Source organism: Dermacentor silvarum, chromosome 8 (assembly GCF_013339745.2).
Source record: "Dermacentor silvarum isolate Dsil-2018 chromosome 8, BIME_Dsil_1.4, whole genome shotgun sequence".
NCBI classification, from domain to species: domain Eukaryota; kingdom Metazoa; phylum Arthropoda; class Arachnida; order Ixodida; family Ixodidae; genus Dermacentor; species Dermacentor silvarum.
The window spans coordinates 6,775,730-6,797,055 of record NC_051161.1 but is presented as its reverse complement, the minus strand read 5'-3'; the positions used below and the strand labels follow the sequence as shown (position 1 = coordinate 6,797,055).

Genomic DNA, 21,326 nt, shown 5'->3' with positions numbered 1-21,326 from the left:
GTGGAATTCCTTTAACGTGTTTTCACAGTACACCCATGTGCACAAGAAATCTAACACTATAGGGTATACCATTTGGGCAGCTGCTTTGGTGCTGCTACCACTGCCAAAGTCCTGCACCCCTCAGTCAGTCAATAGGCACTGAAAGTACTGGATTTGCATGCAAGTAACACGACCACAAATATGATGCAACGAGCGGCTTTTGGTCTCTCCTAAATAAAAATTTAATGTGATTATATGTGTCACGAACCCGAATATAATGCGAGGCGCGTCCTGAGGCTGGAAATTTCAAGGAAAAAAAGGCAATATCCGTGAAAGTGAGCCATCAAGTATAGGGTGTGTCCTTCTACATTGAGCTTATTCCAATGACAAAATTCAGTGAGGCACCTGACACAGCCACCAACTCCACACCCCCTCACCACACATTCGTGCTGAGCCCCAACCCACACGATGGACTCCCATGTCTCATGTGAGCAGTGAGTGATAATCCTAACATACAGCTTGTTTGAAAGCAGAACCAAACAGAGTTCTGCAAACGCCACATTCGAGTTGAGGCTATATTCACAGCATAGCTGCAGTGCACGCTTGCTTGCTGTAGAGACTACCATCACAATAAACATGCACGGCATTGTTGACATTGTAGCATCGCCTCAGCGGGTTAAGATACGATTTGTTGCCCTTTTTGCACATAAACACGCGTCTATATTGTGCGAAATTAGGGCACCACCGCTGCACCACTCGTTTCAAGCACAGTACTCAAACCACACATTCAGCGCTGAACCGTGGGCGGTCGACGCAGTCACATTTTTGTGACTTGTAGAGAGCAGCACATCCCTCGACGTCCGTTATGCTAAGGCGGACACGGCGACGCCACATCGCGGTTCGCTGAACTGCGCTGCCGAGGCGCTACGCCACTTCGACATTTCAATCGTCACCACCTCCGCATTGTCAAGGAACACGGATCACACAACGCAGGTTCTGTATTGCCAGAGCTCACCGAGGCCAAAGCCGCAGTGCCACACAAGCACTACTCACGGCTTTCCGCCAAGTAACACAGAACCTACAACAAATACACAAGCAACGCAAGCACAATCACACACGCAATGTTGAACAACGCGCGGTCGGCGCGGGCCAGAGAACGATCACGCCGAGAACGAACGCGCCATCCCATGCCGTCGTCACTTTTAGCGCCACCATCGCGCCTTCTCAAAAGTCCCTAAATGATCGTGTCCCTAGGTGCCTAGTATCTGGTCACGTGAGGGATTTTTGTACGACATTTAGACGCACGCGTAAAGCAGGCATTGGTGGAGGTGATAGCAATGATGATATGTGGCTGACAACCAAAATAATTTGGAGAAGCCAGGTCAGGCCAAGCCAAGCCAGGTTGGTTGATGATTGGTTGATGTCATTAGCACGACCTACTTGGCAATGCCTCCTCTAGTAAAGGAGGCATTGGTCGTGGTCATTTAATTTGTGAGCGTGATTTCAAGAGGACCCCAGTGCACCGCTGTTAGCTGCTCAAGCTGCTCAAGATAGTTTCATGAGAACTCTTAGTCGAAGAACAGTGCAGCGTACTCTTGATGCGGTAGGCTCGGTTTCTCCCATCTGCGTGTCTCCCCTCTATGGCTTAAACAAAGCGTCCGGGATGTACGTCTTCCCAATTAAGTAATATGCTCTGTGAAAATTTCATATGGTAGGTGTGGTCATCTTAAACCCGATCACGCAAGGACGCTGAGTCAGTACGTCAGCCTGTTTCATTCCCAAGTGTTCGAGGAACACGAAACAAAACGCCGAACTCGAATGTCAGACTAGATAATTACGATGTAACTAGCGGTATATATGAAAACGGGATGAAATTATCTAGAACACCTATATTGCTAGGCAAGCTTGACACGCCGTCGCTCTAAAACACGTATACCAGCGTGTACAGCCGCGATGTCACACGCTTATGTGTCGAAACTCATTCAGTTATTTTTTGCTTCAGCAATACTTGACATGCCCAGCACGGTGTGCGTTTGTCTTTCAGCTCGTTTCCTGCTCGGTGGTGGTATCGTGGGTGTTCGCTGTCTACACGGGGCTCTTCGTGTCTTTGAAGCACCTTGAGCATGCGTAAAAGCTGTCATGCAGAAGGAAGCCGACAACGCCGTCATACAGGAGAAACTACGGGAGCTGACGCACGTCATACAGCAATGCCAGGTGAAGTTTCTTGTGTTGACAGTGGTTGGCATTTTATGGCTGGAGGCATAGCACAAGAATCTGCTCTGATTTTTTTACAATCAGCACACTCACGGGGATTTTGGAGGGGTATATTTGAAAACGTTTTGGATAAACAGGTGGTCTACAACAGTAACAAATGACGGATAATATAAAAATGCAGCATTACCTTGCAGGTTGATTGTATATTCGTGGGCTTGTTTTTATACTTTACTGCTGGTTGGCCAAGCATGGTGACAGTAGTTTCCTGCAATCCAGGTATGCGAAACACAGAAGTGCACCCTAGTCCACACTGATAGATAGCAAAACTGCTGCCACATACTGTGAAAGTGCACTTGCAGTGTTACATTACTTCTGATGCTGTATTTTGGTGTACTGCAGCCATCAGCTAGGTCCAAATGTTCCCAAAGTAGTCGCTATCTGTGTTTGTGGTTATGAAATTCATCATACCACGTTGGGTCCATTTTTCCAGCATACAGTAGTTCCTGCTAGCTTGTTGCACAGCATTGAAAATGTCCAGATCTGTGTGCTTAACAGTGTATTGCTGTAATAGAGCATTCAACAAGGCTTTCAGAATATCAGCTGTCAGTGCCACATGCGCAACTGTTGCTGGATAGTTCCCACCTACGACAGGTTTGCTGTGTAGCAGGTCAGTGGCATTCAAGTGAAGCCATTGCAAGCTGGATGCACTGAAGTCGGTCAACAGATGTAACATGCTGTAGGCTTTGGAGTATGTTGCAAATGTGATGAACCTGCCACTGTGTGATCTGATGATTACTGTGTGATCTGATGATTACAGTACACAACTGGTCATAGAAAGGTGTCCAGTTCTCATCTTTAATGGCGAATTTATCATAAGCAAAGCCATGATTTTGTTTTTAGAGCTCACTCACTCTTAACTGTTTCCTGTGACCTGCAGGTTCACCTTTGAAACTGCAATTGGATCACAGCTTTATGCCCTAGATTAAATTACATAGCTCTAATTTCTGCCTTCAATCAATCAATCAATCAATCTTTATTAATGCAACAATAAGGGAATACAATTCATTTGAATATGCAGAAGGAGGTCCCATGGTTACAAACCGCAGGCGGGACCTCCTATGTTAATAGATTAGAAAACTATCAAACTGAATGTATAATAACAATTTCAAAATGTTACTCGTAACAGAGACACTGTGGAATATTTCAGTGATTACATAGAAAAACGTAATGAAGCACAGAGAGTAAAGAGAGTAATGGAAAGCATCAGTTATACATTGAATAAAAACATTCTTATCTTTCGCCTAAATACATGAATAGGCATCACTTCTTTGAGTACAGATGGGAGTGAGTTCCACAATGAAATGGATGAGAAAACAATGCTAATTTTTCCATAATTAGTACGTATTCTGGGCAGCAGAAGGTTATTATGGATCGCAAATCTAGTTTTGTTTGTATTAGATAACATGGCGGAAGGGAAAATATCGATTATGAACATGCGATGAAAAACCTTAAAAAACAAAAAACACCTACTGTAAATATATAGTTCAGAGATAGGTAGTATGTTAAGCTGGGCGAAAATAGGATGTGATGGCGTCAGTCGAGTAACGGAGGTAATAAGTCGCACAGCTTGCTTTTGCAGTACCTTCAGAGGCCAGATGTGAACTGAATATGAAATACCTCATGATGTAATACAGTAAGTTAGATGACTGTGTATGAATGCATAATACAGCGCTTTAAGAGTACTTATGCTAAAGCACTTTCTTGATTTTAATAATGCCCTAATGCCATAGTACTATTATGCATGGGTTATGTCATAATAAGTCCGATCACAATGAGGCCAAAAGTAAATGTCATTGATATGAAGTACTGGTTCAAATTAAATAAAGTAAAATTTGGTCTACTACTATATGCAAGAGAACCTGTTTACTAGCATCTCTGCATACATAATGCAGGTGGTTAAAATGAATCTAGAGGTTCTAGCAGGGGCACATTCGGTCCTGGAACCTTAATTCTTGTCTAAAATCACTGTTAGTTTCTTACAGGTTATGCAGCTGTCCAGTGTGGAACATGCTTGATTAATCTTAGCTTCTGTTTCAATCGTAGGAAGAGCGAAACCGGAGTGAGCACAACCTGACCAACATCACCAAGACTCATGAACGCATCCAGCAGGAGCAGAAGCTGTCACCCTACTACAAGTCCAAGCTGCGAGGCCAGTACAAGACCGCACTGCAGGACGCTGAAAGCGAGGAAGAGCTGCTTCGCAAGGCCCTGGACATCATCTTCGAGATCCGTACTGTCCGCAATGAACGACGTATTGCAGCCAAAAATTCAGGTGGGCAGTTTTGCATGCCACTGATACTATATGGCCGGTCTATTTGATCTCTATCCTTGGGGCATTTAGAGATTTTTTCAGAGGAAATAGTTTCTGTTTCTGGGGCACAAGTGAAAATAAGCTGCTATATCGAATACAAGCTTAGTTACTGTAACAAAGATCACACATTGGGCATTCCCCTCCAGTCACTATAATTGTTGATGAGTGCTTTGCATTTATATTTATAGACCTTTTTCGCAGAGAAGTTTGCTGTAGAGGAACGTGATGGCACTTTCGGCAGGGCACCGCATGCTGCCTCAGTGAAAGAGCACGAATACATTACCGCCTCTGCCCTGCCGCTGTGCGATCAGATGGTGGAAATGCAAGTGGCTGGGTGATCGCTCACGTGCTGTGCTTCCTTCATGCTGCAAAATGTGGAGCGTTAGAGGAAAGACGTGTGCAGTAGTTGGCTGTAAAAATAGTGACTGGAATATTAAGGAATGAAATGAATCTGTGGGACCAAGTCCACGGACCACTGCTACATAAGGACTGCCTGTGTGGTTGGCCCTTTGTGATGCACAGCTTTCCTTGAGGATAAAAAATTCACTCGTCCTCCAGCGTTGTATCGCTAACCTCCAAAGAAAGAACTTCAACCCCGGAACGTCACAGAGAGTGAGAGCCGCTCGTTACACAGAGGCAAAGGGAGTAGCGCCACTTCCTGGCATGTTAAGTTTCTCACACATTATCTGCACACATGCACCCCAACTGACATGCAAACTTATGCCCACTCTACCGCCAAGTTTCAAGAATAAGTGAATGGGCGCAAACTTGAAATCAATGCGCCAAAGCCTGGGTGACTGCTACTGCACTGACGAAATACGAATGTTTAAAGCTGAATGTTTCGTAACGGTCTACGGAGTAAGTGAGTGAGTGAGTGATAATACGGGCTTCGCTACAGGCTATTACAAAGTACAGAACATCTACGCTGCAAGCCCTTGTGTTCAGCAAGAACAAATCTATTGCAAACTGAGCACACCTGCGAGCGACTAGGCAGAAAATAAACAATCAGATAGTGACCGCACCAAGGAACTTTACCGAGTCATAAACATGACGAGCCACCACTTCAAAGTGTTAGCCAAATAAAGAATGAAGAGCAAAACAGACTGATCCTGCTTTAATTCACAAGTGGAAAGTTTGGACAGCTTGGAATACGTATCTAGCCCCGCTTCTATAGTACAAGCACTGTATACGCTGCTCGTGCCGTTTGGACAAGGCGTAATGAGCTCTGAAAGCACTTGCATGTCCATTGGAGCTGTGGCCAAAGCTTTGTCTCATGCACCCAGTCACCGTCTACAATATTTCCTGAAACAAAGGTTTGCCGAGCCGAACCGGGCGTCATGCACATTCATTGTAAACACGCAGGCAGCTCAAGCAAGCAATGGACATGTCACCACGTGATCAAACATGGCGGCACCCACGGGATAGCTGTGAAAAGGGTCTATGGTGTGGTTTGTCAAGAGCTCATCTACACTTTCTTGTGTCCTCCATCGATCTCATTAAGTGAACCATACTTTCACTGACGTCCCATTTTGGGTGTTCCAGATCTTCATAAACGTATCTACGCAGAGTCCTTGTAGGCAGGAGAATAAAAGTATTGAGAAGGGGTTTATTAGCGGTGTCCTTCAAGGACGCTACAAGTTCCAAGAACGGCGAGGCAGCGTGGAGCACCGTCTCCAAAGACGCCAGCGACCAACAGCGCAAGCAGAGCGGGCCGAGCGTTGGCGATGCTGCTGGACGGAGGCGTGTCTTCTTCTTCACAATCGCCCCCGCAGAAAAAGAGCCATCCTGGCGACCTAAGAGGTTGTTAGCAGAGGGTCATGGTAGGGCTTGAGACGCGCCACGTGGACGAGGTCACGTCCACGCCGGCACATGTCGTCAGATGGAAAAAGTGGCTCGATGAGAAAATTCACCGGGGACGTTCGCTCCAAGACGCTGTAAGGCCCTTCATACTTTGGAACGAGTTTTGAGGAAAGGCCTGGAGTTTGGCAAGGAACAGCCAGCCATACAAGACACCCTGGGGCACACGTGGGACAGGGCAGTGATCTGGCGCGGGCTTCCTTCTAGCGCTGTTGTTCTTGTGACGTAAAGGTGTGCGCGAGCTGGCGGCACTCTTCGGCTTGTCGGGCAGCTTCGTACACAGGTGGGCACTCGGAAGCGTCAGGACGGTATGGAAGGAGAGTGTCGATGGTATGCAATGGCTCCCGTCCATATAGGAGGAAGAATGGTGAAAATCTCGTAGTAGCTTGTATCGCGGTGTTGTATGTGAACGTTACAAAAGGAAGTACGCGGTCCCAGTTCCCATGATCAGATGCCACGTACATCGCGAGCACATCACCGAGAGTGCAGTTAAACCATTCCGTGAGCCCGTTAGTTTGCGGATGGTAAGCTGTACTCGTTCGATGAATAATGTGGCATTCCGAAAGCAGCGCTTCGACGACCTTGGAGAGGAAGGCGCGACCTCTATCACTGAGGAGTTCTCGAGGTGCGCCATGTCGAAGGATGAAGCGATGCAGGACGAAAGAGGCTATATCCCGCGCTGTAGCACTCGGTAGAGCCGTGGCTTCTGCGTAGCGTGTCAAATGGTCCACCGCAACTATGATCCACCGATTGCCTTCCGGTGTCATGTGAAGCGGGCTGTAGAGGTCAATGCCTACGCGTTCGAAGGGTTTGGCAGGGCACGGAAGCGGCTGCAAGGCACCAGACGCACGTAAAGGTGGTAATTTGCGACGTTGACAGTCAGGGCAGCACTGAACAAACTTTTGCACAAAAGTGTACATTCCCCGCCAGTAGTAGCGATGGCTTATACGTTCGAAAGTCTTAAATACTCCGGTGTGGCCACATTGCGGATCGTCGTGAAAAGAGGCACATATTTGGAATCTTAAGCTGTGGGGAATGACTAGTAGCCATCTACGGCCTTCGGGAGTGTAGTTGCGTTGGTGGAGCAGCTGATCATGAATGGCGAAATGAATAGCTTGGCGTCGGAGGGATCGGGATACAGGGGTGGTCGATGATCCAGAAAGATAGGCCAAGAGAGAAGCGATCCACGGTCACGGCGTTGTTTGGTGCCAATCGAGTCAAGATCAAGAGATGACAGGGGTTGAGCGCAAGTGGTTCCGCAGGCCGAGTCTGGAGGTAGAGGTGAATGGGACAGGGTGTCTGCGTTAGTGTGCTTGCGTCCGCAGCAGTAGACGACGCGAATATCGTACTTCTGGATTCGGAGTGCCCAGCGTGCTAAGCGGCCAGATGGATCTTTCAACGTGGCGAGCCAACAAAGCGCGTGGTGATCCGTTACTAGATCAAATGGGCGGCCGTATAAGTATGGGCGGAACTTGCCCAGCACCCATACTAGAGCCAAGCACTCTTTTTCAGTTACGCTGTAATTGGCCTCTGCTTTTGTCTGCGTACAACTCGAATAGGCGACCACGTATTTCGAGTAGCCGGGCTTGCGTTATGCGAGGACGGTGCCAAGACCGACCTCGCTGGCGTCTGTATGTACCTCAGTTGCAGCTGTCAGGTCGAAATGGCGAAGAATAGGTGGGGAGGTAAGAAGACGACACAGTGTAGCAAACGTGGCGTCGCATGCAGGGGACCAGGAGGAGAGGTCCGCGCCACCGCGTAGGAGCTGGGTCAAGGGCTACATGAGCGACGTGAAATTGCGTACAAATCGCCGGAAATATGAGCACAGGCCCACAAAACTGCGTAGTTCTTTGACGTTAGTAGGCTTCGGGAACTGAGCGACTGCATGAAGTTTCGCCGGGTCCGGTAGAACGCCGTGCTTGGACACAGTGTGGCCTAAGATGGTCAGCTCCCGTACGGCGAAGCGGCACTTCTTGAGGTTCAGTTGCAGGCCAGCATTGGTGAGACATGTCAAAACATGTCGAAGGCGAAGTAGCTGGGTCGGAAAGTCAGGCGAGACCACGACATCGTCGAGGTAACAAAGACACATAGACCACTTGAGGCCACGCAGCGTATTGTCCATGAGTCGTTCAAACGTGGCAGGCGTGTCGCAAAGTCCAAAGGGCATCACGTTGAACTCGTATAGGCCGTCAGGTATAATAAATGCTGTTTTCTGGCGATCGGCTTCAGCCATTGGAACCTGCCAGTAGCCAGAACGCAAGTCTAGGGATGAAAAGAATTCCGCGCCCTGAAGGCTGTCAAGGGCATCGTCGATGCGCAGCAAAGGATAGACGTCCTTGCGCGTGACCTTATTTAATCGACGGTAGTCAACGCAAAAGCGAATAGACCCATCCTTCTTGCAAACGAGAACGACAGGAGATGCCCAGGGACTCTGGGATGGTTGGATAACGCCACGGCGTAGCATATCGTTGACTTGGTCGTTGATGACGCGACGCTCGTCGGTGGAGACACAGTATGGTCGTTGACGCAACGGCTGGTGTAAGCCGATGTCAATGTAGTGCTGCACTTCCGACGTTCGGCCCAATTGCGACTGAGAAACATTGAAGGAATTTCTGAAGTGGTGTAGAAGCTGAAGAAGCTCGGAGTGTTTGGCAGGGGTTAGTATAGTGGCGATGGAACTGGTAAACATGTCACTCGACGACTCTTCAAGCGTTGAAAGGGCGAGGAGTCCGTTCGAATCAAGAGTGAAAGATTCGTCTGGCATGGTAACAAAGAACGAAGAGTGAAGCTGTTCCACGCGGCCGAGACATTCGCCGACAAGCAACATAACCGACGCAGAAAGTGGATTGCACACAAAAATATTGCTGATGCCGGCGGCGATGTCAAGCGTTGCAAAAGGCTGTGGAACGGCTTTGCGACTCGTAAAGATGTCAGATGGTGTAAAGAAGACCGTAGCATCGGTGACGGCATCGCAGATGACTGGGACAAGGGCAAAAGAGCCAGGTGGAATGTCAGTGTCCTCACGCACGACCAGTTTAGGCGGCTGATCAAGAGCGTCGTGGTATTGTGCGTCACACAGCGGCGAAAATTGAACTTCAGCTCGTGCGCAGTCGATGCCGGCATTATGACGAGACAAGAAGTCCCTATCAAGGATGATGTCATGTGAGCAGGCAGGAAGAACAATAAACTCGATGATGTACAAAACGCCTTGTAAAAGCACACGGGCACTGCAGGCTGCGAGAGGTGTCACGTGCTGCGCGCTTGCCGTGTGAAGCGACAGTCCAGAGAGCGGCGTGGTCACCTTGCGTTGCGAACGACAGAGTTTGGCGGCTATAACAGAAACGGCGGCGCCGGTGTCCACAAGCGCAAAAGTAGAAAAACCTTCCACAGATATTGCGACCGTGTTAGCAGGAGAAGAGCGAGGACTTGGGCAGTTCGAAGATAGCGCAGTTCTTGCCTCACGAACTGCGGCACTAGTTTTCCTGGCCGGAGGGTGCGGGTCGACGACACATTGGGGAGAGCGATCGTCGACGAGGAGATGGATGGGGATTGGCGCGACGGAAATTCAGGGAGGTCAGAAGAAACGTACCGCTGGGAGGGACCCGGGGCTGGTTGGCGCATGGGCTGACTGCCATACTGGAACGGCCGGGCAGCGTCGTAGGGAGTTGGAAGGCAACGGGGGCAATAGCGAGCGACGTGTCCTGGCGTGCAGCAGCGTAACAGATGGGACGATTGTCAGGCGTCCGCCATGGATTGCTGACTCTCGGCCCGGCCCAAGAAGCAGTAGGAGCGGCGGGTGGTGCAGACTGTTGCGGGATCAAGAAAGGCGGCTGGGGAGGCCTACGTACTACCTGCGCATAGGTAGGAGGCACAGCAACTGGCTGCACTGCCTGCGCATACAAAATAGGCGCGGCAACGACTGCGCTGCCTGCGCATACGTAAGAGGCACGGCGACAGGCTGCACTGTCTGTGTATAGGGAAGAGCCACAGGTGGCTGGTGGTGAGCGACGGGAACAGCTTGAGCGATCTCTTCGGCAATGACAGTGCGGAGCGTAGAAGGCAGACGACAGGACGGCTCCTGAGTGATGGGGACCAAGGAAAGTTGACGGGCAACCTCCTCGCGCACTAAGTCTTGAATCTGCTGAAGCATTGGAGAGTGGTCGGAAACGGCAACCAGACTCACTAGCGAGTCGGCGGTCAACAGAGGCTGCCGAGTCAGGGTGCGTTGCTTCTTCAACTCTTCGTAGCTCTGGCATAATGTGACTACTTCAGAAACGGTGCGCAGATTCCTGGCCAAAAGCATCTGGAATGCGCCGTCATCGATGCCTTTTAGGATGTCCTGAACTTTATCAGCTTCGGGCATGGCGGCGTTCACAGGTTTACAAAGGTCGACGACTTCTTCAATGTAGCTAGTGAAATTTCCACCAGCCTGCTGAGCATGGGCTCACAAGCACTGTTCAGCGCGTAGTTTGCGGACAGCAGGTCGACCAAACACTTGAGTAAAAGACGTCGTGAAAGTTGTTGGGATGTCGACTTCGTGGTTATGGAACCAGAGTTGGGCAACCCCAGTAAGATAAAATATGACGTTGGTCAGCTTCGCGACGTCGTCCCACTTGTTATGTGCGCTCACCCGTTCATACGACGTAAACCAGTCCTCCACATCCGTTTCATCTGTACCGCTGAAGACCTTCGGATCACGTTGCCGAGGAACCCCGGTGCAGATGACAGGCGGGGGCGCAGGCACCGGCGGGTCTGTGTTGTCGGTCATGATGGGCGGAAGCGTTCGGGTTCGAAGCTCCAGAGTGCAAGCGGCGGGGGAAATCCAGCAACCTCCACGAATTGAGAAGAGGTTTATTGGCGGTGTCCTTCAAGGGCGCTACAAGTTCCAAGAACGGCGAGGCAGCGTGAAGCACCGTCTCCAAAAACACCAGCGACCAACAGCGCGATCAGAGTGGGCCGAGCGTTGGCGATGCCGCTGGACGGAGGCGCGTCTTCTTCTTCACATTATCAAGGTTACACATTGGAGATATTGGTGAACCCAGTGTAGATACAGTCAACGTGTGATTTTTTGGACTCCATAGGGGCCGCGAAAATGTCTGAAAGAATTAATGCATGCTTTTTACTGCCCCCAAGGGCTCAAATTGCCACAAACACATCCAAAATAGCTATGAAGGCCTGCCAGTACACTTATTAGGTGTATCGTAGCTCGTACTGTTCTAGGAGGAATGCGTGTATAATTAAGAAATACATAACGCGTCCTGTGACTATTGCCCCTTCCCACTCTTGATATGCTTCACTACAATACATCACGTATGCTTCACTGCTTAACACTGCTGTATTGAAGCAAAGCTGACTTTCGGGAACCGGCGCTGTGCAACGCGCCATGCTTTCCAAGTTTCCAAGACATCGGCAAGGATTACAATGTTGGAGGTGACGCCATTGCTAACAGCAGCGAATTGTTTCAATGAAAAACACGGCACCGAACAGAAAGAAGGTTGGCAGCGAACGTTGAAGTAGCTAGGCCTAGCGTTGCCGCGGTTAAAGTGTACTAGAATGGGGGAGTGGGTCCAGCGGACGCCTTAGCAAGTGCCGAGGGTGAAGCAAAAAACGCGGAAAATGTGGCGGCGCTGCCGTCGCCTTATTCTGAATCTCCGGCCAATAAACGTTGGCTCCGGCTGTTGCGGCAGCGCTCATTGGCTGAGGCGAGCTCGCGGGCTGAGTAGCTGTCGTCTGCTCGACGCACCATCGTTGTTGCGTCGTTTGCGTTCTTTCCGCCGCTCTTTCTCCATTTTATTTACAATAGATTGGTGGGGAATAATCTCAGTGATGCCGCCACCGAGTATCCGCCTGTCAAAGCTCCATGTAGCTGTGGTAGGGTCTCCGACGCGACAAGCGTCCAGCCGGCGAGCGGGGCCGCTCATTCGGAAGAAAGTGACGGCGGCGCCACCTGGATTTTCAATAAAAAAATGCCTCAGTGTAGAGCCCTCGTTGGACCCACTCCCCCAATCTAGTACACTCTACCGCGGTGGTGGCTACGGCTGCCAGCGGATCTGCGTGCAAGAGCGGCCGGTTTGAGGAGGCGAGATAATCAAAATGGCTGTGGTGGTGGCTTCAATTAGTGCCGTATCAAACATGCAGTCATGGCAAAAAGTCCGGAAAATCGGACAGCGAAGGTTTTTTGCGTCCGAAATTTCAGATGTTTTTATAATTGACTCTATGGGTTACGTGGCGGTGCCGCGAGGGCATCCGGGAAATGGTTGTTGACTGTACTATAGATATCACTACAAAAGCTAGAGAGACTTTTCTCATTGCTAGAGAGACTTTTCTCACCAAAAAAATAGTTTGTCACATATGAACAAAATATATAGATATGCGTCATGTGGTTTGATGTGACATTAAATCTCATATATTTGTGTAGCAAGATACGACATGTATATTACATAGGAGATGCTGCATATGTGAACCTGTTCACCACCAAATGAGCAGAGTGGCACTTTTCTGCGACCAGCCACCACAGTGCACTATCTACAGTCACAAACAAAACATAATATGTCTCATACTAGAAGTAAAAAATTCGTCGACACTTCCACTTTTTGACGAGAGTTAACCAGCAAAGCTGACACGTCTGGCCCCAGTGTTTATCACTAGGTTAATCCCGAGGGCTCAATAAAGTATTTCTCAATTATGAGGTTACACACACGTTTGGCTGCAACGGAGAGAATGACGTCACTGACGGTATGCCCGCATTCCACCGTTGTCGCTTGCATTCGATGTCTCGAGTTAGCTCGGCAGCATGGTTAGCAGCATTCTCCCGCCATTGCCGCTTGCAATTCTTCAAAATTAAGTTGCTTTAAAATTAAATCTGTCCGTTACGTAAGACAATGAATGGCTTAAACCCCCCTTAAGCAATGGCTCATATCCCCGTAAATGCGGCCTCCCCATTACGATGACAGAAGAGAAGTGAAATTCTGCGCTGGAATGATCAGCGGCACCGCAGCCAGCTGTGAAAGCAGACAACGACGCAGGATCAGTGCCACGAGCGTGTGCCGAGCACGAGCGCAACTTGCGGGGTCGCCAACGAGCCAGCTGCGGAAGAAGACGACGACGCTTGAGCCAATGCTGATGATGATAGTTTTCTGTACACAGGCGATTTTGCCTAGACATATAAAGCTTTTCTTTAAATGGTGCATAGATACATGTGAGTTGGTGTAACCTTATGTTCTCAAGTTTACTTGCGATATATGAATTAGTTATCCATACTGTGTTGACGCAACTGTGTTGCAGGTCAAAAACAACTGCACTGCAAAACGCTTGAGGTAGGGCTTCTACCTGCTAAGCGTGAAACTATGGTGAAACTCTTAAAGGGGCCCTGTAACACTTCTTGAACATAGTAAGAAAACGGTGCCGATCTGTTAACGAGGCTCCTGTGAGCATGTGAGCCAAATAATATTGCAATGCATGCAGCAGGGAATTTGTAATCTCATGTCAAAAGCAGTGAAAACTCGCTTGATTTCGCTTCTGCAATGTTGACATGCAGCGTCATCGCAAGCAGGTGGACCCACAACAGCTATTCACTGATTTTGTGATCGCAAGGACATTCTCAGTAATACCATTATTGGTCATTTGAGTTAAGTAAATGAAAAATATATATGGCTACAATCCCAAAGAGACAGAGAAACCATTTCGTCTTTGCTTTGCTGGTCTAAATACGTCACTTGCACGTTGCTGCATCTGCTGCGCGTAGCCTCCGAGATGACAGCGTAAATACCGTGGCCGCCACAAGTTGTCTCGTGTTTTTGGCGGTGTGCCAGTGGGGCATTGGTTCCTTGCTTGCTGTCTTCCCTGTGCAGCTTCCATGGCACTGGTGGAAATGAAGGGAAAGAAAAAGCTGCTGGGGGGGGGGGGGTTGGTGTGTTTGGTTGTGCATCTAACTTTGGTTGTGCTTGAAGGTTTAAAGAAAATTTGGCGGCAGGAGGTTCGAAAGGTGACATAATTGAATAGTGATGTCATTCTATGATTAGGTAGAAAAGCGTTTCAGGACCCCTTTAAATATCGTTTGGTAAAATACTAAAATGAAATAAGAATTTAACAATGGTAGAGCTGCTGGTCACCATGGCAGCCAGGGGAGTGTCAGTGTTTCTAGCAGTCCTTATTAGTACTAATGTAAATTTTGCGAATGTTCATGAACTTTCTGAAGGCTCCAGCATGAGCTAAAGATTCCATTTGGAAATACTTGCAAGCTGATGCTGTTCTTGGTGTGTGCCAATTGCAGAGATCTGGTAATTTTTTTTCTGTACCTCTCTTTTGTCACTCTTGATGGATGGCGTGTTTTACACCACTTTAAAGCAGCCTTGCAAATATAATACAATATGGGTAGGTTGTACTTTGTGTATGAGTGTGAGGGATTTAATGAAAGATTAAGAACATGGGGCTTTGGTTTTGCTTAATGAATTGCTTCCATGCATAGGGTTCACGAAGATAACTTTTTCTTTCTCTCTTTGCTCTCTGATGGTTTGCAATGAAAATAATTATCTGAGGCATGTCTTTGCATGACTGAAATATTCAAGTATGGAGTCCCTCCCCTGCTGTGTATGTTCTAAAGGTTTTCCGTGAAAGGTGTCAGTGTAGCCCTATTCATTATATAGTGACTAGAGCTGGCAGTGTGTCACATCGGATGTTTGCACAGTGCAACTTCTTTACTGCTGCGGGCACCATCCTAGGGCATAAGCTCCTGACGAGTGAAGAGTGTGCATGAGAGCGAGGCCTCTTTCCTCCCGGCCGGTTGCATGCCATTGTGTTGGCAGTGCTGTGGCATAACCTTCTCTGTGCCTCACGTGTTCCAGGCAGCGTAGGCAGACGGAGCACATCTTTTTCAGAACGCCCCAAGGAAGCTCTGCGTCGGGGGGCCCTGATGAAGATGCTCCAGCAGAATGCACTCACGCTGCCCCTGTTCATTGGCAAGGAGGATGAAAAGCCACCACCACTGTGCGGGGCCATTCCGGCTGAGCCAAACTACGTTGCGAAGGTAATATCCGAGGCAACTAGGTTTTGTCAAACTGCAAGACTGATATACAAAAAATCCTTCAATAAATGATAACATCTACTTTTGAATTTGAATTTTGAATTTGCCTTTATTTCCATAAATGTACAGTTTATGGGGGATTTAAGGAAAAAGTTGCGCACAGCAACTTGACGGGCCTTAAAACCCAGTCTGAGGGCAGCAGCGGCAGGCACAGGCGCTAATTCAGGACTGACAACAAAAATACATTTGAAATACAATGCAATGTTGGCTTAAACTTATGCCATAAAAAATCAATATAAAAAACACTACAGACAGAAAAAAGCAGTTTTATACATGAGCAAACAAAAACGGTGAAAAAAAAATTGATCATGATCAAATATCACTGAAAAACTCATACAAACGCGAAACAGGACAAAAATGACATCATTGTTATTGCGCATGAGTGTGTTTAACAAGTGTGGTAAGCGATGATGTAACATTTGAAAAGCATAATTAGTGCGAGGACGTGGTACATGCCAGTGTTCAGGTGACCGTGCGCTGTATTCTGTTCTATTTCTAATTAACTGCGTTAAAGACGTAATGTATGACTGATTTTGTTTCACGTCTTTTCGATAGGCTAAGGACAGTCTAAAGTCTAACAGAGAGTGCCTATGGTGTTAGGCTGCTGAGCACGAGGTCGCGGGATCGAATCCCGGCCACGGCGGCCGCATTTCGATGGGGGCGAAATGCGAAAACACCCGTGTACTTAGATTTAGGTGCACGTTAAAGAACCCCAGGTGGTCCAAATTTCCGGAGTCCCCCATTACGGCGTGCCTCATAATCAGAACTGGTTTTGGCACGTAAAACCCCATAATTTTTTTTTTTTTTTTTAACAGAGAGTGCAGCGTGAGTAATTTAAGCTGTTTGAAGAGAGGTGCAGTATGAGAATCTGCTGGAGCATTGAAAATACTACGAATTACCTTTTTTTGGAGCAGGAACAATCTGTTAATGTTGGTAACAGACGTACTCCACACCAGACAGGAGCCATATCACTCCACGTTTGATGGCACCTTTAAAATTTATCAATGGTCAATGAGGTCAAGTATGGGCCACTAAGGGCAAAAGGCTGGTCGCACTGATTCTTTCTTTCTTTGTTGTTGCAAACTATAAATAAGGAGCACAGGAAGAAGAAGCAAAAAAAAAAAAAACATCTGCATTGATTTTGAGCACCCTTCCATGGTCTTTGAAAAAACAAGAAGCAACTGCTTGCCATAACAGCTGTCTGGGTTGAATCGTGTAAGTGCAAAATGCAAAAGGAAAGAAAAAAGGAGCACAAAGCTTTTCAACTAATTGCTGCTGTTCCTTTTCAGAAAAAGTGGTGGTTATTACAGTGCATAGTCTACCATTACATTTTAATTGGACACTAGTGATGCGGTTGTGTTGCACATTTGCAGGCCTTCACTGCCTGGGACTGGGCTCGGGGATGACCAAATACAATACCTCTGAATTAATGTTTGCTGTGCCACAATAATGCATGCATTTGCCAGAAACAAATGAGTAGTATAGTAATGCAGCTTTCTGAACCAACAAAGGTCAAGTTGACAAGCTTTTACGGCACTACTACAGATGTGGAATCCACCATTTGCTTAGTGAGGCACAATGAAATATATCAAGTTTTTGAATTGCTGACTGGACTTCAATGAAAGTTAGTGAATTATTTAGTTAGTTATTAGTTAGAAAATTAGTTAGCTCAAATTCAGTTATTCTGGGCTAATTTCAGGGGAAGGTACAGCTGCTGCAAGCGTTAACTCACTGTTTTCTTGCAAAAACTGTTTAGAGTAAGCAATGGCCTGAGATATTTATGCCTCAGCTTTTCTCACGATGACTGTGAAGCTATTTTTCTATATAGTGATATGTTTCACAGAGAAAGCAGTTATTTGAAATGCTTCCTCTTCTCCTTTTTCATGTACAAAAATTTTTCTTTTTAAAAATCACTTTGGAAGAAGTCTGAGTGTGCACATTGGTATTCATGAATAAATTTTGCGTCGCAAGACAACTTAAAGTGAGTAAGCCATGTGTAGTATGAAAACAAACATTGTTTTAAACGAAATGCAAAATTAAAAAGTGAACTTAAAGTTTCAGAAGTGCCAAGCTTAATTTCCTATGATTACAGTAAGACCTTGTTATAACAAAGTTAAACAGTAAGCCACATTTATTTTGTTATCCATTACTTCATTATGGCAAATCAGTTTTGCAGAATCCTGCAAGGTGGAGGAAGTGTCATAAAGGGAAAATTGTCATCCACCCAAATGTAGCACAAAGCTTCAAAGGAAACCATGACATTTAACATGACGAACCAACACTTCCTGCAGTGGGATTCCACGGCACTGGTTTTCCATATTCAGTGCTCCTGTGCTTTGAGTTGTTGATTAATTCACCCTCGCACTGTGATTTGCTAGCCTAGCTGGTAGAGCAACCACCCCAGAAACGCGTTGGTCCCAGGTTGAAATCCCGGACCAGGACAAATTTTTTCTCAACTGCGAAGCTTTGTTTTTCTGCATAAGATTCCTTTGCAGTTTTTTGCTACATTCGGGTGGATGACAATTTTCCCTTTGATTACTTCATTATAATGAACGTCAGCTTTTACAGCCGATATTGGCTGCCAGGATAAACTTTGGACTTCAATGCATAAAACAGTGTTTTCCTCGAAAAGTTTACTGGCGTTCCAGTTAAATTTGTGCTTCAATGCATAAAACAGTGTTTTCCTCAAAAGGTTAACTGGAACGCCCATGCATTTCGTCGGACACTTTGAAAATTAATAGCTCGAAACTGGTTCAGTCCTGAGAATTTGTTCCGAGTGGATACGCCTTGTGCACTCAGCAGCTATAATTCGTAGATTGAAAGATGTGCCGTAAAATAAGTAATTAAATAGTTAATTAGCGTAATTATGTTAATTATTCAATTTGGTGTTTTGATTTCTCATGGAAGTAATGGCCGCCTCATCAAGTAGTTTAGATCAAGGATTATAATTGTGCTATCTGCCACTGGCAATTTTTTTTAATTTGGGGCAGCTAAAATGAAACACCCTGTATACTGGACTGAGCGGAATGAACAGAAAGCGTCAAGGTAAATCCATCTAATCCCTTCTTAGGGCGCTGACGAACACAGATCCTTCGGTCTCATTTGGGGCACCATCAAGATGCGATGCCTACAACGCCATTGCCGGTGCTCCATCATCTTGCAAGCTTTCTGAGACGCCTTCAGCAAAACACTAAACCTTGCTATTGCTTTCAATGCTTCGCCGTTGGGCGAAACTGCTATATATTTTTTTTGATGATGTAATATTAAATGTTAAAGGAACTGCCCCTTTTCCTCCCTTTAGTAATTCAATGCCTTACATGACGAATTTGCATATTTAGTTTTACATAGTGACTACACGCCTTTCTTGTAGCTTGCAGCAAAAAAAAATTGTGCCCACTTGTCTTGACAGGTTGGTGACATGGTAGCAGCCTTGGCACGTGGTCCTGATGATGATGAGAACTGGATTCTAGCAGAAGTGCTTCACTACAGTCATGGCAGCGCCAAATATGAGGTGGATGACATCGACGAAGAGCAGAAGGAGAGACACACACTGAGCCGTCGCAGAGTTGTTCCCCTACCGCTCCTGCGAGCAAATCCCCTGACCGACCCCTCGGCATTATTTGCCAAGGGAACACTCGTGATGGCATTGTACCCACAGACTACTTGCTTCTACCGGGCACTGGTTCACGAGCCCCCCAGTGGTCCCCAGGATGACTATCTCGTACTGTTTGAAGATTCGTCATACCCGGAAGGCTATTCACCCCCTCTTGCAGTTGCACAACGTTATGTCATCTGCTGCAAAGAGATGCGTAAAAAGTAGTGCTCAGTCTTTTGGTATTTTGCACAGGGCAGCTGCATGTATTATGGCTGCAGTTGTTGCTGTGTGTTCCACTGACGGAGCAAAGCTGTACAAATGGAGTGCCCAAACTTTCAAGGGATCAGCTTTAGGAGGGAAAGAAATTGGCAAGATTTATGTTCTGCCCCCTTTTTCTTTGTGGAATAAGTTTAGACCTGACAGTGGTGAGTAGGGTTTTGCCGCACTGATCGATTCCTTCACAGTCCTTGCTGTGAATGAGGTAGCAGCTAGGGCCACTATTTTGTATTGATGCCTTTTTTGATGCTAATGCCCTTTTGCACATTTTGAACTTCAGCAGTTGTCGGAGCAATGCTCTGCCCGCATTATGAACAATATCAGCTGGCCGTGATTGGTGCTGAATGATAAGACTAGCATGGAATTGAGTGGAAGGCATCGCTACAGAATAGCAACCATGATTGCTCTTGTCTGCTCTCTGCGTAGAGCTTTTCCTATGCATGATTGTGCACATCCACTTCACAGTATTTAGTAGATTCTAACGCACACTTTTTTTAGGGAAATTTTACTGAAATATGACATTTGCATAATTACCAATGTGAAATAAAAACTGCAATAGGTGGTGCAATAATATCGCCTTCTCTGCCAATTTTGTATGAAGCGTAAGATTGCATGTTCTGGGCATTTGATATCAATAAGGAGACCTCGGGCTGCAACAAAGAGTAATATGGTCATTTTCTTTTTCCAAGTGAGGAGAAATCATTATTTCTCTCTCGTTCATTAAAAATTGGGTGGTAGAACAATCAAAGGTATTGCAAATTGCATTTTTTTTTTTGCAGCAAAGCTGTTAAAGCAAGTTTCACAGCCGTTGTCATGTGGCAATGAAGGCCGGAATGTGGCAACGAGCTTGGTATCAACAGCCAGCAAAGCAACCTCTGTCGGAGTCCTGTATTATTGCTTTGAAACTTTAATATCAATGATTATAAGATAACTACCTTGCGTATGCATCACTGAAATGGAAAAAAACTTATTTGCGTACCAGTAATCTGTAACTCTTTTTCTCATGTCACATTTACCGGCTCCATGCTGGAAGTCAGCTAGGAGTTTGTACAGCCACCGCTGTGAAAGCTGGTGGCATAGTCTGGCAAGGCAGCCTGCGTGGAAGCCCTAAAGTGCTCATATAACCAGGGTATCAGCGATCAGTCATTACTGAGAACAGTCAGCAAACAGAACCCTAAAAGAATAATGTGAAAATTTGCTTTTACAGCTTCGTTGTGTTGTATCACTTGCTCAGATTGGCAATATGAAATTCATGGTCCGTGTTACAATCGAGGCTGCGTTATAAACAAGTAAATACTTGCCACTGAATGTTGCACATGAAATCCTATTTGATATTGCCATCAAGACTTCATCCATCTATCCATCCATATGGCTTTTTTTTACATCTCTATGAATAACGCTTATACATATGCTTGTCAATTACATGAGCTGCCACACTTGAATGAACTGAGTGATATGAAATTTGTGATATTGTTGCTTCACTTTGCATTTTGTTTGTGTTGGTAGCATTTTTGGCAGATGCTATATGCCTAATTTGATTTGTTCAGGGCACTTATTCAGTAGTATTTGATGAAATTTTGAGACATGGAAAAGCATTTCTTAATGTTGGCGTCCAGTGACAGCATTGCACTTATTCAGAGGCTAGCAGCACTCCTCCAGTACAGTCAGGAAATTCTGATTTGAATTTCCATTCTTATCATTTTATCTCTATGAAGAACACTTCTGCATATGCATCTCAATTTCATGAGCTACTTAATTAGAATGAACCAGGTGATACAAAATTTGTGATATTACTTCACTTCATGTTTTGTATTGTTTGGAGCATGTTGTGGTGATGAGCAGATATTATATGCCCGATTTGGTTTGTTGAAAGCACTCATTCTATAGTATGTGCCGAAATTTCGGAAAAGAAAATTCAATCTGCAGCTCTAGCAACAGGCTGCTAGTGGGAA

The 21,326-nt window shown here is 46.5% G+C and overlaps 1 protein-coding gene across 3 annotated transcripts in view; it reads left to right on the top strand.

Moving 5' to 3' along the window:
- The window catches only part of LOC119460562 (SAGA-associated factor 29), a 26,872-nt gene extending 5,546 nt beyond the window's left edge, over positions 1-21,326 (top strand). Inside the window, exons 1-5 of one of the 3 annotated variants that reach the window (XM_037721500.2) lie at positions 1,411-1,582; positions 2,024-2,193; positions 4,297-4,525; positions 15,298-15,446; positions 18,913-21,326. In XM_037721500.2, the coding sequence (XP_037577428.1) occupies positions 2,119-2,193; positions 4,297-4,525; positions 15,298-15,446; positions 18,913-19,323 (864 nt within the window). In that variant the 5' untranslated portion in view covers positions 1,411-1,582; positions 2,024-2,118 and the 3' untranslated portion in view covers positions 19,324-21,326. Of the gene's footprint in view, positions 1-1,410; positions 1,583-2,023; positions 2,194-4,296; positions 4,526-15,264; positions 15,447-18,912 lie in introns of those variants that run through there. The other 2 variants (XM_037721498.2, XM_049672363.1) reach the window with 2 other exon arrangements.